The sequence below is a fragment of the Phlebotomus papatasi genome, chromosome 1 (genome assembly GCF_024763615.1).
Source record: "Phlebotomus papatasi isolate M1 chromosome 1, Ppap_2.1, whole genome shotgun sequence".
Taxonomy (NCBI): domain Eukaryota; kingdom Metazoa; phylum Arthropoda; class Insecta; order Diptera; family Psychodidae; genus Phlebotomus; species Phlebotomus papatasi.
The window spans coordinates 25386612-25400409 of record NC_077222.1 but is presented as its reverse complement, the minus strand read 5'-3'; the positions used below and the strand labels follow the sequence as shown (position 1 = coordinate 25400409).

Sequence of the window (13798 nt, the reverse complement as noted above, 5' to 3'; positions counted from 1 at the left end):
TTCCGTATAAAACCTGTCTAGCATTTTTTTGAAATTATTCGCAACATAACCTAGAACATTTAGAATGAAACTATTGGACAAATAAAAAAAATTGTGAAATATTATTATATTTTCAATTCGAAGATTAAAAATATTGGACAAGTTACGGTATATTTTCTGGTCTATTTGTCCTTAAGAAAGATATTCTACAATCCGTTCTAAGTGAACATTTTAAGGTTATGTTCTTTCAAGACAAAATTAGAAAATAAGTTTTCTTAATAAACATGTTCACAAATGTCCTAAATGATAAAATAAAGAAGCATTATGTCTTTAAATTGTCAAAAATACAGAAAAACTTGAGTAAACGTCCGTGCCCTCTAAATAAAATAAGTGAAAATGAAGTAATCACTAATAGATTTTCCAGAGTAAAAGTTGCTAAAACTTATGAAATTCCAATCGAGATTGTGCAATATTCTGAAAAGTTTATATTTGTGAGACTTTTCATTATGTGATTCTAATTATCCCAATTCAAGCCGTAATACCGATACTTTTTCTCTCATGTAGCTGGCAGATTATTGAGGAAAGTGAGGTTATATAGACTTTAAGTCGGTCGGCAGACGCAAGATGGGAGATTGAATAAATTGAATTGAATTGAATTAACCTTAAAATTTGACAAATAAACGTACTCTTTTATTTAATTAAATAAAAAAAAACAATTTGAAAAATAACTTTAACAATCTGGAAAATCTTTGCAATTGTGATAAAAACGGTAACCTATAAATGATAAGAAAACGTTCGAATCTAATGAGCTTATCATGCAAAATATCTTTAAAAAATCAGTATTTAAATGGTTAAAAACTTGATATATTATATTATACCCTTGTCAAGCTTTTATAATGCTAACAAGTAAATTTAAATTGCACAACCAAACTTATAACTGATTTTTTTTAAAGAAAAAACTGTATCTTTTGCAATTCAAGTTTTCAAGTTATTCACAGTAATCAAAAATATTTTGAAGTTAAGTGGTTAATTTAGATATGTGTTACATAGCCTTGCATCATCAGGACTATGCAGAGACAATCTCTAAATATTTTTGTTAATATTTGAGGTCTTAAAAAGCTTGAAGTTTCTTAAAATGATAAAACTTGACGAATAACAAAAATTGAGGTTATGTATTAAAGTTTTGGAATCCACTCGTACCACTAACGTATATGCAATGAAGTCGATAAATTATTCTTTTATGATTTATCTAATATTTAGATTAAAATAATTTGAAGTCTACAAGGTTACAATCTTATTTCTCGGAGTAAAAAGAGAGATTATATTATGGAGATTATATTCAGCATAACATTTCATTACTCACTGACTATTTCGTTAAGTAAGAGAATCAGACCTAATTTTGGATGATATATTGAGTTAAACATTTCAAAACTTAAATAAAACATGGAGAATGCCTTATACTTTTTATGGTTCATTTTAGAATAATTTTATAGCACAAAGAAACTAAAATTTCAGTAGTTTGAACTATGGTATTTGAAGAATAGCATATAGAAATCATCTTAAAAAATTATATTTTAACATTAAATATTATAGCACTTTTATAGCAACGGAAAATTTTCAAATAGTAAATTGAATAAAATATTAATTAATCAATTGATTCACAAAATAAATTTCAATTCAACTTTGATTTTAAGGAAACATGATTTTTGAGGATTCCTTAAACTTCTTGCCATAATCCATGATCTAAAATTTTAACTTGAACAAAGAAGAGTCGTTACATTCAAACTAATTCCCAGCGAGCGCTTAGCAAAAAAAAAGCTGCGTTTTTTGCATATTTTTTCTGAGACTGTCAGCTGACCGGTCAGCAGTTCTCAAATATATAGTACTATACGCAGAAAAAAATATTTTGTAAAAATGTTCGTAAATGTTTGTGAATTCCTATGGGGGAGTTACGAAATTCTCGTGAATCGTATAACCCACAAACAAGTTCGTAAAAGTTTGTACTTTTTTCACAAACATTGATCGTATCATGATCACTTGACGAGCATTTTTTGTGTGTTTACGAACATTTACGAACAAATGTTTGTAAAAGTACAAAAAATGTTCGTCAAGTGATCATGTTACGAACAATGTTTGTGAAAAAAGTACAAACTTTTACGAACTTGTTTGTGGGTTATACGATTCACGAGCATTTCGTAACTCCCCCATAGAATTCACAAACATTTACGAACATTTTTACAAAGTATTTTTTCTGTGTACTAACCAATATGGGAATGATACTCCTTCGTGAGTTTGGTTTTAAGGGTAGAAGAATTCATCTGAAAATACATGTTTTCAGTTGAACTGAAATAGGCTTGCATTTGGTGATCGCTGATATTGTCCTCCAGTATGGGTATTTGATCCACGCCAGAAAGTGCTGATTCAGTTAATTAATGAACAAAACATCTGTAGTTAAGTCTACCTCTTTATTATCTCCTTTTCTCGCTAAATCATTTAATACTGACAGGAACATTTCCATTTATAGAGAATCTTCTACCAATTAATCAATTGATAAAATCACATTCCGTTACCACCAATTTCTCTATTTCCTTTAGAGCCTCTTTACTTGCAAATTTCTATGATTGATTAACGACTAAAAATGTGAAATAAAAATAAAAGCATTTAACTGCGCCATGAAATGCAAGAAATGATGCAATTTGAATTGCAAGACAAAAGGAAACAGAGAAGAAGGAACTACTTCACGGAGACAAATCGCGAGATATAATTTAATAAACATTGAAAAAAAGAGAGAGGGAAACTTGTGTGACAGAACAAATTCATGCTAAATCCGTGTTTTAAGTCAAATGTCTGTTAATCTAATAAATTCTTATAGTTGAGTACGCATTTCCAATCAATATCCTTCTAATTTTCTTTGCATAAACACTCCTGTGAACATTCTTAATCCGATTTATAGACACCAAATGAAAAATTGCTCTGTCACTCTTGTATCAATTATTTTAGTGATATAATAATTTAGTAGCAATACATTTGATATGGAAATTTTTCTTTTTTTTAATACACTTCTCATTGTAAGAATGTTTACACTTATTTCGCACAATTTTACAAAAATAAATTAATTCTTTTTACACAAAAAGAAAGAGTCCCATTGTTAGTTAATCAGATCCAATGTTACTCAAAAAATACGTTAGTTGTCACACTGATAAAATCTATATTAATGCATTAGCCTGCGAAAATATTAAAAAAAATCGCTTAAGCAGTGAGAAAAACCAAATAATTTATACACTTTAGCTGTAACTTAAAAAAAAATATGGATTTCTTTTCCAATCCCTTGAGTAAAGTTTGCCCAGAAAGAATTTTAGGCCACACCCCTTGGGAATAATGAGAAGCCATATGATTGAAACAGAACAAAAAGGCGTAACTGTCAAGTAGATGGAGCATAATTGAACGATAGCTTCATCTAGTATCTTTTTAATATCAAATCATACTTAGTATTTAAGTTTTAAGAGAAAGCAGACCATCTAAGAAATAGGCCACACCCCTAGAGAAATTTTGTAAAGTGAATTTCACAAAAACCTTTATAAAGAAATCATTTATTTGTTAAATATTCTTTATTTAATTCTTTAATCTCTCTTTCGAGGTTTCAGGTAAATTAGCGTCGAAATGGAGAGGGTGTGCCAATAGGTAGGCGTGGCTTTCAAGCAGGCGGTACCAGTAGGGGAATAAGTATGACCGCGCCTGAACTGTGAGTGGCAGATGGGCAGATCGTGCCGGTCAGTCTCCATGATCGTGTCGATCGATACCCAAATCTAACCGAGAGTGGCAGATCTGTTTACTACCTGGGCGGAGCATATTTGAACGATACTTTCATTCAGTTGTTTAACTGTTTCGTCAATTTTGAGACTCAGAACGAGTACCCAGAGGAAAATACCGACATTTAAGGGAAACCAATTCTTTTGAACTATTTAGAGACGATTTCTGAGAAATGTCATCACGCTGTCTGTCCGTCTGTCCGTCCGACTGTCGCCAGCTCTAGAGGCCAAACGGTAAGAGATAGCGACTTGGGTCCTTCGGAGGACCCCCCATGTTTTTTTTGGAATTGCTCGAAAACGCGTCGTGCGATTTTTTTTTCATTTTTGGATATGTTTTAGAGATCACCCTAGCGGACATTTCGTCCTTATACAAAAATACCGTTAAATCATTCCTAATAACGGTTTTTCAAGGTCAAAAATTAAAAAGACACTAGAGAGCGCATTTATCAAGCGAATGCGGTCATGTTTGGGCTCGTTGGAAAGGTATTGGAATTTACGACAAAACTAAATCGGTTCAAATCGATTGTGAACCAGTAATGAACCGGTTATGAACCGATAAGTAATTTTTGTTCGAATATAATTTTTATTACTCTAAACAATTTTGTGAAATTTATTGAATGATTTATGAATCGATTTAAATCGGCTGAGTACCGATAAACGGTAAATGATGCGAGAGTACTTTAGCGGTATAGCATCTAAGTCACGAGTTCAAGCATTCCGCAAAGCCTGGGACGCTTTGCCACCCTTTTTTTGTAAGAGATCGATCAGTTCCTGAGCTAAGATATTCTTGATCAAAAAATTGTTAAATTCGTTTATTGCATGTGCTGCGGTTCCGAAGGGATTTTACTGACTAATTATTCATCGTATTTCAACTTCGAAAAGAAACAGGACTGTCAGAACTCTTCCATCTTTTCATTCAATATAAAAAACCGCAATTTATTGAAAATAGGCCACACCCTTAGCTAGAACGCTTTTGAAAAAGGAAAATTGTAGGACTAATGTTTTGCAAAGAGTTTGAAAAGATCAAAATTTAATAACATTGTCGAACTGTGCCATCTTGTCCTTCTCACACTCTTTATAAGACATTGGTCCTACAAAATCAGAAGTGGAATGCGCCAGAGATAATTGATTTTTATACTTTCTGTAAAGACTATGGTTTTCAAGATATTAAAAAAACACATTGAATATTAACGCTATGAACTATTAAAAATAAAACAAATAAAATTATCCTTTTACAGAGGGAGGATTAATATAGGATAAAAGGGCGTGGCATTCGAGTAGGCGAAACTTCAATAAAAACACGGTTGCTCTCAGAATGAAAATTTGAGATGTGTTTTAAGAACATCTGAGATATGATGTGAGCGTAGCTGCTCGTAGTACAAGGACAGCCAAATTAAACACATGTATTTCACATAAAATGCTTTTATTTATTTATTTTTTACTTAATTCTTTGAGTTTCAGGAGAAAATCTCAAGATACTTTTTACTTTTATAAAATTGTTTAGTACAATTTTTTATTCAATAAATAAGAAAGGGATGTGGCTTATTTTCTGTAAGCCTCTTAAGGCCACTCATACAACTGAAAATTTGATAATAATAAAAGTTTGTTCAAGTGAAATATTTTATTACCATTCAATATGAATGCAATAGTACAATTCCTTATTAATAAATAAAATTTAAAAAAGTTTCTCTGTAAGAAATCTTCTAGGGGGCGGGGTCAATTTTATAGTCAGTGGAACAATTGAAAAGTTTCCTAACAAAATTCTGCTATATTTTTCTATTGACTTTATTCACATATTTCATAAATGGGCGTGGCATAAAATTATTTGTAGGCGGAGCTTACTCAAGAAGTCAAAATCAACCAAGAAAAATGTTACGCAATTTGTAGTAGTCGTCAAATTCCAAATACTTGTTATTGTATACTTTGTTATTTGTCGAAAAAAAGTCTATCACTGATCCTTAATAATTTACTCATCCTTCTTAATTTTTTCAAAAATGCTTTTTACAAAAAAATCAAACACAGGCATTTTGTCAAAACTAATGCTTTTACTCAAACTCTCACTGGTACTAATTAAAAAAAAAATATAAAAATAAAATTCTCTAAAAGATATTCATTGTTCAGAAGAACGGAGGAAGAGCAAAAATGAACATCACTGTACAGCAAACACAGAGATTAAAGTGGCGTATCGTCAATATTTTGTGTAAATGGTGGCGACATGACGATCACCGTGGGAACGGGATCAGTGTTATCAGTTAGATCAGCTGGGTAGGGTGACGTTGGGATCATCACTGTGTGAACACCGCTCCCAAAGTCGGAGCCGGGTGAGCTGAACTCAAAGCTCTCCCTAATCGGATCTAATGGATGCAAAATCTCACCTGCTGTCTGACTTCCCGTACCACCTCGTTCGCTACTCCCCACAACATCCTCAAATGCCTCCTCGTTGAGTGTCTGAAGGGCTCCGCAGATCATCTGCTCCTCCAGTGTCACCTGTTGGACAAAAATCGAACAATGCAAAACATACATTGAACGGAAAATTTCTTTCTTAACTTCTTCAGTAATTAGAACTTTTAGAAAAATGTGTATGAAAAGTGACTAAATCTAACTCTGTCTCTAAATTATCGACTTTTAAAAACCAATTGAGAAGGTGAATAAGCAGGATGATTAATTTGTGATGCGCATTCAGAGGAAGGAACGCAAAAACTCTAAACTAATTATATCAAATTGATCACTAACCAATAAATAATTCCTCTGCGGTTTCTCTAAAAAAAAAACAACAAAGTAGAGGGAAACAAAATTAGTCTTCAAATAATACAAAAAACAAGACTTTTCCATTGAATTCTTATTTTGTTGTTATTCTAACAAACTTGAAATATGCGAATCAGTCGGGATTAATTTACCCAAAATTATTCATTTCAACTGACTTTTATTTGAAACTGAGCAAATTGCTCAAGGGAACTGAGCAATAACCAATACGTGACTAACTTCAAGCCATTCACGAGGGGAAGAAGTAGAAGATTTTTCTCTGTCAAAGCGTCATCAGAAAATCGAGAAAAATCCTTCAAATTTAATGAATATCAGGCTAATTAAATTACATACAGTGAAAATTTAGTGTTAAGAGTGCATAAACTGTGCAAAAGACTGCACAGAGAGAATATCTTTAAGTTTATTTGAGTTCAAAAAGTGGTGTCAAGTAGATTTTCTTCGAAATCTCTTGGAAAGGTACATTTTTGATCCTTTGAGCCGGAACAAGAAATTTTTGTTTAAAAGTTTAGTAAAACACCAGCCGAAACACCCAGAAACACGTAGTTTATTTACTTTGGAAGCTGACTACTAGGCTAGAGGTTGGTTACTTGCTTTAATTTCTGTCATTTCCCGACAAGTCAAATGCCATACAAAAAAATCGCTTTCAAATACTTTACAGACACTTAATAAGTTGTTGATTGACAAATAATTTGTGGATTAACCTTTAAAATCACAGCTAAATCATTGATAAAAGCCATAATTTGACGTAAGAGATATTAACGTCATGTAGTAGGGGAAAGTACTCTCCCTTTGAACGTACATGCCTTCGAATAATGTGAAGTTTCTCTTATTTTTCCTAAGAGACCTACACATAATTATCAATAATCGATGATAATCTTACTAATATTTAATAGAAATGTGAAAGTCTCTTAGGAAAATAAAAGAAAATTCACATTATTCGAAGGCATGAACGTTCGAAGGGAGAATACTTTTCCCTACATGAGTAAAATATGATGCAAAGTAATTTTATATGTTAAAATTTTATATGTTTATATGTTAAAAAGAATCACGATAAAATACAAAGAATTACAGCGAATTTGAGCGAATTAGCTTCATAATTAAACGTGAAAATTGTCAACAAAATTTGACGCCCGATTGAAAAAGAGCCGATTGATTGAGTCTACAGAAAATGTTAGAGAATTTTATATTAGTCTTTTTACTAAAAATTCTGCTATTTCTGCTACCAAAACTTTCTCAACTTTTTTTTAAATGCATTTAATTCTGTGAAATTATAATGGGATTTAAGCTCACACAAAAAAATATTCCTGTATATGTTTGAGTAAATAGTTTTTAATCTATCGTGATGAACTGGCGCAATGTACTTCCACCAGGACTTTTCCTATGTTCGCTTGTGAAAGTTGAAAACCTTGAAAACTCTTTTCGTATTGCCTAGAGTTTGAGTTCCCGATGTATACCGTGAACTAGGATTTTGAAAGTATTTGACAGCTGTCATTCGGATATCGTGCCAGAAATCAGAGAGCTGATTGTAGAAAATAACAAAGTGTGATATTATCGCTGATTTAAAAAATATATATTTTAAACATTCTGCACAGAAGAGTATTCCACCTCTGTTTTTTTCGGAATCGTTCATGTTAATATCGAATTGCAAGAATTTAGAAATAGAGCTATATTGTGCACTGTTGGAGAATAGCCTACAATGCATTTTAAAAATACTAAAACAGATAAGGTGCGAATTCAAATGAAAGCATACAAAAAAAGTAAACTATATTCCAAACCAAAAGATTTCTGAATTCGTTACACGTGCCTTAATGGCTCTATCAAAAACTTGGAAACAACATACAAATCCAAATCAAAACATAATAAAATGTGTGAATCATCAGGAATTTTGCCTTTCGTGGGAATTACATTTCTTGCTTAATTTCATTTAAAAAACAATCACACACCTGCATCAATTCATAATCGTGCACCCTTTGCTGCATGAAAAGATTGAACATAAAAGATCATCATTCAAGTTTGTTCTTTTTTTTTCTTAGAAACCAAAAAGCATTCCCAATTTCCAGAACCAGATAAACCAATTTTGATTTTTGTAAGCATAGTGAGAAATTATAGGAAAAGGTATGGCTTTTTGCATGGTCATTACCTGTTTCTCCATGATACTTTGTGGTTTTTGGCGCGAATAGTTGGACGCCGATGACGTTGGTGGTTGAATATTTTGACTATCAATGTTATCATCATCTTGCACGCGCACCGTCGATGTTGGCTGGTGTTTCTCCAGATTTCTCAGTGTTATAATGAGTAATCTGAATATTTCCCAATGACCAAAGCTTAAATTAAGTAACTGAAAAATCAAGGCGATTAAATTGACATTTTACACCATCACCACAAACTTCCTCTGAAATCAATAAAATTGGAAAAACTCGTCGCACTTACAATTTTCAACTCTTGAAGATCACAGTGCATTAAGACACGACCAGAAATGGAGTGTTGCTTCAATGCTGGAAGAAGATTATCTAAGGCAGGTCGCAGCTCATCAATTTGCTGCAGTAAATCACTGAGGCCGTTCACATTTAACTTGGATAGTCGGATTTGATGCAAATTTGCCTGAAAAAATTTGCAAAAAAAATCAGATGCCATAATTTATGACGTTTCTTGTCAATTACGAGAACGGAAATATTTTATAGCAACTCACAGGAACACTTGTCAAAATGTCAGCAAGAGCAGTCTGTGATGTGTCACTGGATTGTGGTTGAACTTTCTTTTTGAGACTTTCAACTGTGGGCACAGGCGGTGGCTTTGCATGGTAGGACTGGTAAGTTAACAAAGGAATTGCCGGATTTGTGGCAGCTGCAAAGATATTCTGATAAGGCGGATAAGGCTGCGGAAAGCGTGGAAGACTGGAACGAGGATTTAATGGTGCATTTGGTTTTATTGGAATGATTATTCCCTCGTCCTCCATTGCTTGTTGATCCTCTGCAAAAAAAACGTTCCCAGAAACATAAAATTAAGCCAATGTACAATAAAACTCTACAGGGCGAGTTCCCTTACCTTTGAGGACCTTTCTAAGATAGGGATCGAGATTGATGGTAAAAGGAAGGAATATTCTCAAATCAGCCACAAGTAGGTCAGACTTGTGAAGCTGGAGAAATGCATCGAGTTTCCTCTCATCCCGATCAAGTTCCAAAAGAGCTGCAGCTTCTCGCAGACAGCTAATTTTGGGTCTAACCCTAAAATCATAAAACGAACAATCACATACTGAAGTTTGCTGGAATTCAACTGTCACTCACTTGTCATAGACAGATTGCAGAGATGTCGAATCATCCAAAGATTCACCATTTTGATCATGCTGCAGCACAATCATACTCGCTCTCACTGGCCACTGTTCCGTCAAGTTGATCCACGAACTGAGACGATACCAACTAAAGTCAATTTGGAATGCTTTGAGCAGACGAACTGTAATGTAGATCACATTCATCAAGCGTCTCATGCTTCTCGGATTCACATCGCTGAAGTAATCATCAGTCAGGAGAATCTTAGACATATCCAGTGTTCCCTGTGGATTCTGTCCAACTCGGTGGAGATTTGAACCAATAGAACTGGCTACTGAATCCGATAACCTCAACTTCTTCGATCCACCACGCGAAGTTCCCGGCGGAGCTCGTAGCTTTTCCTGACTCGACATAATCTCCGAAGCATTTGACAGACGCCTCGCCGATGCCGAATGACTCAAAATTGGATCATCAACAGCATCGGAGATGTTCCTTCGGTACGCCAAGGCAGTATTCTGAGCCCTCTGCACTTTCCTCAACCCCGAATTCTGCAGATACACCGGCAAATGCACGAGATTGCGCAAGAAATCATGACCACCAATTCCTCCCTCCGTAAACAAGCGTCTACTATTAGCTTCTGCTGCTTTGGCGATCACATGAGGATCCACAGCCAGAAGTAATACAAAAGGACGATTTGGTGATGAAAGAAGCGTCTGAATTGCATTAAGCATTGTCAGAGTTCTCTCAGTATCGCACGAGTCTAGAGCATCAACTACTCCAACAAGACGACTCTGTTGACCGGTAAATGCATCCAAACACTACAAGAACAAATTATGACTGAGGACTTCAAGTAATCTGAAGAACATAAAGTTCTAAGATACTCACCCTGATCATATCAGCCATGAGGGAGACTTCAGCACCTAGGGCTGTCAGAGATGAATGATCAGCCGATGTCATGGCTTTCTTGAGCTGTCTTCCCTGGGAGAAGAACAGTGCTCTCAGAGCTTTAGCCCAAGAATGAAGATTCCCTACAAACCCTACCAGCAGAACCGATCCCAGTGCATATAGAGCAATGACGATGGCGTCATTATGCTCAGCATCGAGATTGCTAAGATAGAGAATGAGCAAGGTCAGTCCAGCCGCACTGACTGCCAGAGCAAGTTCAAAAAGCAAGATCAGGGGCATGCAACACATTCTCCGCCATCTCCAGTGACTCGAAGAGGAGTGTTTGGGTCGGAAGGCGCGGAAAAGTCGAGTCGGTAGGGATCCGTAGTGAGACTCAATGGCTTCAAAGAGGGAAGCGAGCATATGACCAACAGCTCCTTCACCACTAGGCGCAGCACTGCTAGCCTCAGCAAAGTGAAATCGTACTGGCATGGCATGCGGATCTCCATGGGCTCCCGGTGGATGACAAAATGCCACCTTCATTATCAAATTCAAACGTCCAATGCGCTTCATAAGCCCATGATGGAATGAGTAAGCCCAGGAGACGTCATACCTTCGACTGGCAAACCTGATCGCCAGGATGGCAGTATAGATCAAAACAAGAGCTCCACCAGCCGCTGACAGACCCCAAATATAAGACCAACTACTCAGACCTACAACAATACCGATTAGCAGGCAGATGTGTAGGCAGACAGTGAAAAGCAGCCAAGGGGCTTTGATCGGGGGCTCAGCCCACTGCCTCGCAAAACTCTTCATCTCGTCTCTCAATTTAGCTAACAGGAAACTCTTCCCACTCCCCCATTTTGCATACAGGCCCACTGTAATGGGTGTTGTAAGAGTAGGTTCACTTAGAACATCTGCCAGTGCTGATGAATACAACTCATAGCCCAGCATCCCTTCTGAATCCTCATTGGTATTCAATGGCCTAGCACCAAACACCTGCCCCAAAATCGTCTTCTGGTGCACAGTATCCAGTCCGTAGGGAGTCTCTCCGGCTTTATTCGCTCTGTAGAGAAGTTTGCTGTTCTTGGGATTACGCAACAGAGCCTCTACAATGGCTTTCGATCGAGCTCTCATAGCAATATGAAGACATGTATCACCTCTCCTGTCTACAGCACTAACTTTGGCCTTCTTCTCCAGCAGCATGTGCACAATATCCAGATGGCGATTTCGCACAGCTTTTAGCAGTGACGTATCTCCATCTTTCGTTGCTAATTCCACATCCGGATTCGAGGCTAATAGGAGCTTAACAATTGTCGCATGACCTTTCTCTACTGCTGTATACAGTGCTGTTTTGCGTTCCTTTCCCTGTATGTCTATGTCAACGTGCCGCTTAAGGAGTGCTTCCACCACACCTCGATGACCTCCCTTCACGGCATGTATCAAAGGCGTGTCTCCAGCACGATCTTGAATATTAACATAAGCTCCAGCTGCTATCAAGGCCGAGGCTGTATCCTGAAGCCCCTCCCGACATGCTATCGACAACGCTGTGAGCCCATCTTTGTCCAGTGCATTGACATTGGGTCTTTTCTCCAACAACAGTGTAACACACTCCTGATGCCCACCCGCTACAGAGACCAAAAGCGGTGTCCACGAGTACATTCCAGCAGTATCTACATTTGCTCCCGCCTTCAGCAGAATGTCTACAATCTCGGCATTTCCCTTCCGGCAAGCCCATACCAATGCCGTCGTTCCATACTTATCACCAACATTCACTTTTGCTCCACGCTGAACCAGCATTTCCACAATCTCTTTGTGACCCCGTCCTGCTGCCCACAGCAACGGACCCAGATGGTAATTTCCATGGGCATGTATATCGGCACCTCTTTGCAGCAATAGCGCTACCACGTCTGTGTGACCCTTATAGGAACTCCACATTAAGGCTGACCAGCCGCCCATATCCCGATGCTCCTGGTTTGCATCGTGCTCTAGCAGTAGCTGAACCACTTCAACATGCCCTGCTTTGGCAGCACACAACAGGGGTGTCCAATTGTCAATGTCCTCGGCCTAAGCAAGGGATTGGATTGAGAACTATCCCAAGAAGGGGAGCTTATTGATAAGGACTAGGACTAAAGTTTATCCTAAAGCATTCTAGGACTTCAAAGCACCTTATATATCTTAATATAGATAGGGGACCTGTGAAAAAATCTTATCGTAAACCTAGTAGAACTTCCAGGAACGTAAAGGAAACTTAAAGACAAATTCTAGATTAAAAAAGAAGACCCTTCAGATAAGATTCGTTCAAATCGAACCAATCTGTTGTAGTCCTAAGGATCTTCAGACGTCACAGACGTTCATGGACGAAACCTATATCTAAATTTAGGAGAAGTTTCGGTTACCAAAGGTTCGATCAAGTCCATTTGGTTGTGATTCAAATAGGGGTCTTCAAACGCAAGTCAAATCCAAAAGAACCGTCAGCTACATAAGGAAAGATCAATGTCATCCTTGTTTTGGTGTCAGTACATTGTATGGTGAACTTCAGAATGAAGAATTGTAAAAAAGTTCAAGTGTATTGCAGCAGCAGATTTTCTCTCCACATTCGAAACCTGATGAAGAGGACATCCATCTTCGAAACGTCGTGAAGAATTAAAGAGAAAAAGTCAAGAGAGGTCTATTTTCCCGTTCACTATCTGCTACAACCCATTAGACCGAAAATTCCTCCATAAGATCAATGTCATCATTAATTAATCATTAATTCTAGTAAGAATCTCTAAACATATCTGGCTAAACCCTTGACTAAACCTCATGGAACTTTAAATTATAAAATGTTTCATCGAACGTATTCGTTGTAACAAGGGTCGGAATCTTCAGTTACATAAGGATTAAGCGTAGTCATAGATCTCAATCCTAGTAAGGCTCTTTAAATATATCTCGCTAAACCTAACAGAACTTTCCATTTTAAAAGCTTTGATCGAACGTATTTGTTGTGACAAGGACCAGGATCTTCAAGGTTCAGGGAAGCCTACGAATGAAATCCAGTTCAAGGATTAAGGTATTATGCAAAATTTTCAGATGGCACAGGTTCTATCAAGCTTT

General features: G+C 36.4%; 1 protein-coding gene across 9 annotated transcripts in view; it reads right to left on the bottom strand.

Moving 5' to 3' along the window:
• LOC129798314 (kinase D-interacting substrate of 220 kDa) overlaps positions 1–13798 on the bottom strand; it is a 68963-nt gene that overhangs the window by 9804 nt on the left and 45361 nt on the right. For 7 of the 9 annotated variants that reach the window (XM_055841416.1, XM_055841413.1, XM_055841414.1 and 4 more), the window contains exons 3-9: positions 10703–12769; positions 9836–10635; positions 9597–9775; positions 9241–9521; positions 8982–9152; positions 8692–8889; positions 6164–6275 (exon numbers count right to left, since the gene is read on the bottom strand). In XM_055841416.1, the coding sequence (XP_055697391.1) occupies positions 6164–6275; positions 8692–8889; positions 8982–9152; positions 9241–9521; positions 9597–9775; positions 9836–10635; positions 10703–12769 (3808 nt within the window). Of the gene's footprint in view, positions 1–2450; positions 3204–5813; positions 6276–8691; positions 8890–8981; positions 9153–9240; positions 9522–9596; positions 9776–9835; positions 10636–10702; positions 12770–13798 lie in introns of those variants that run through there. The other 2 variants (XM_055841420.1, XM_055841417.1) reach the window with 2 other exon arrangements.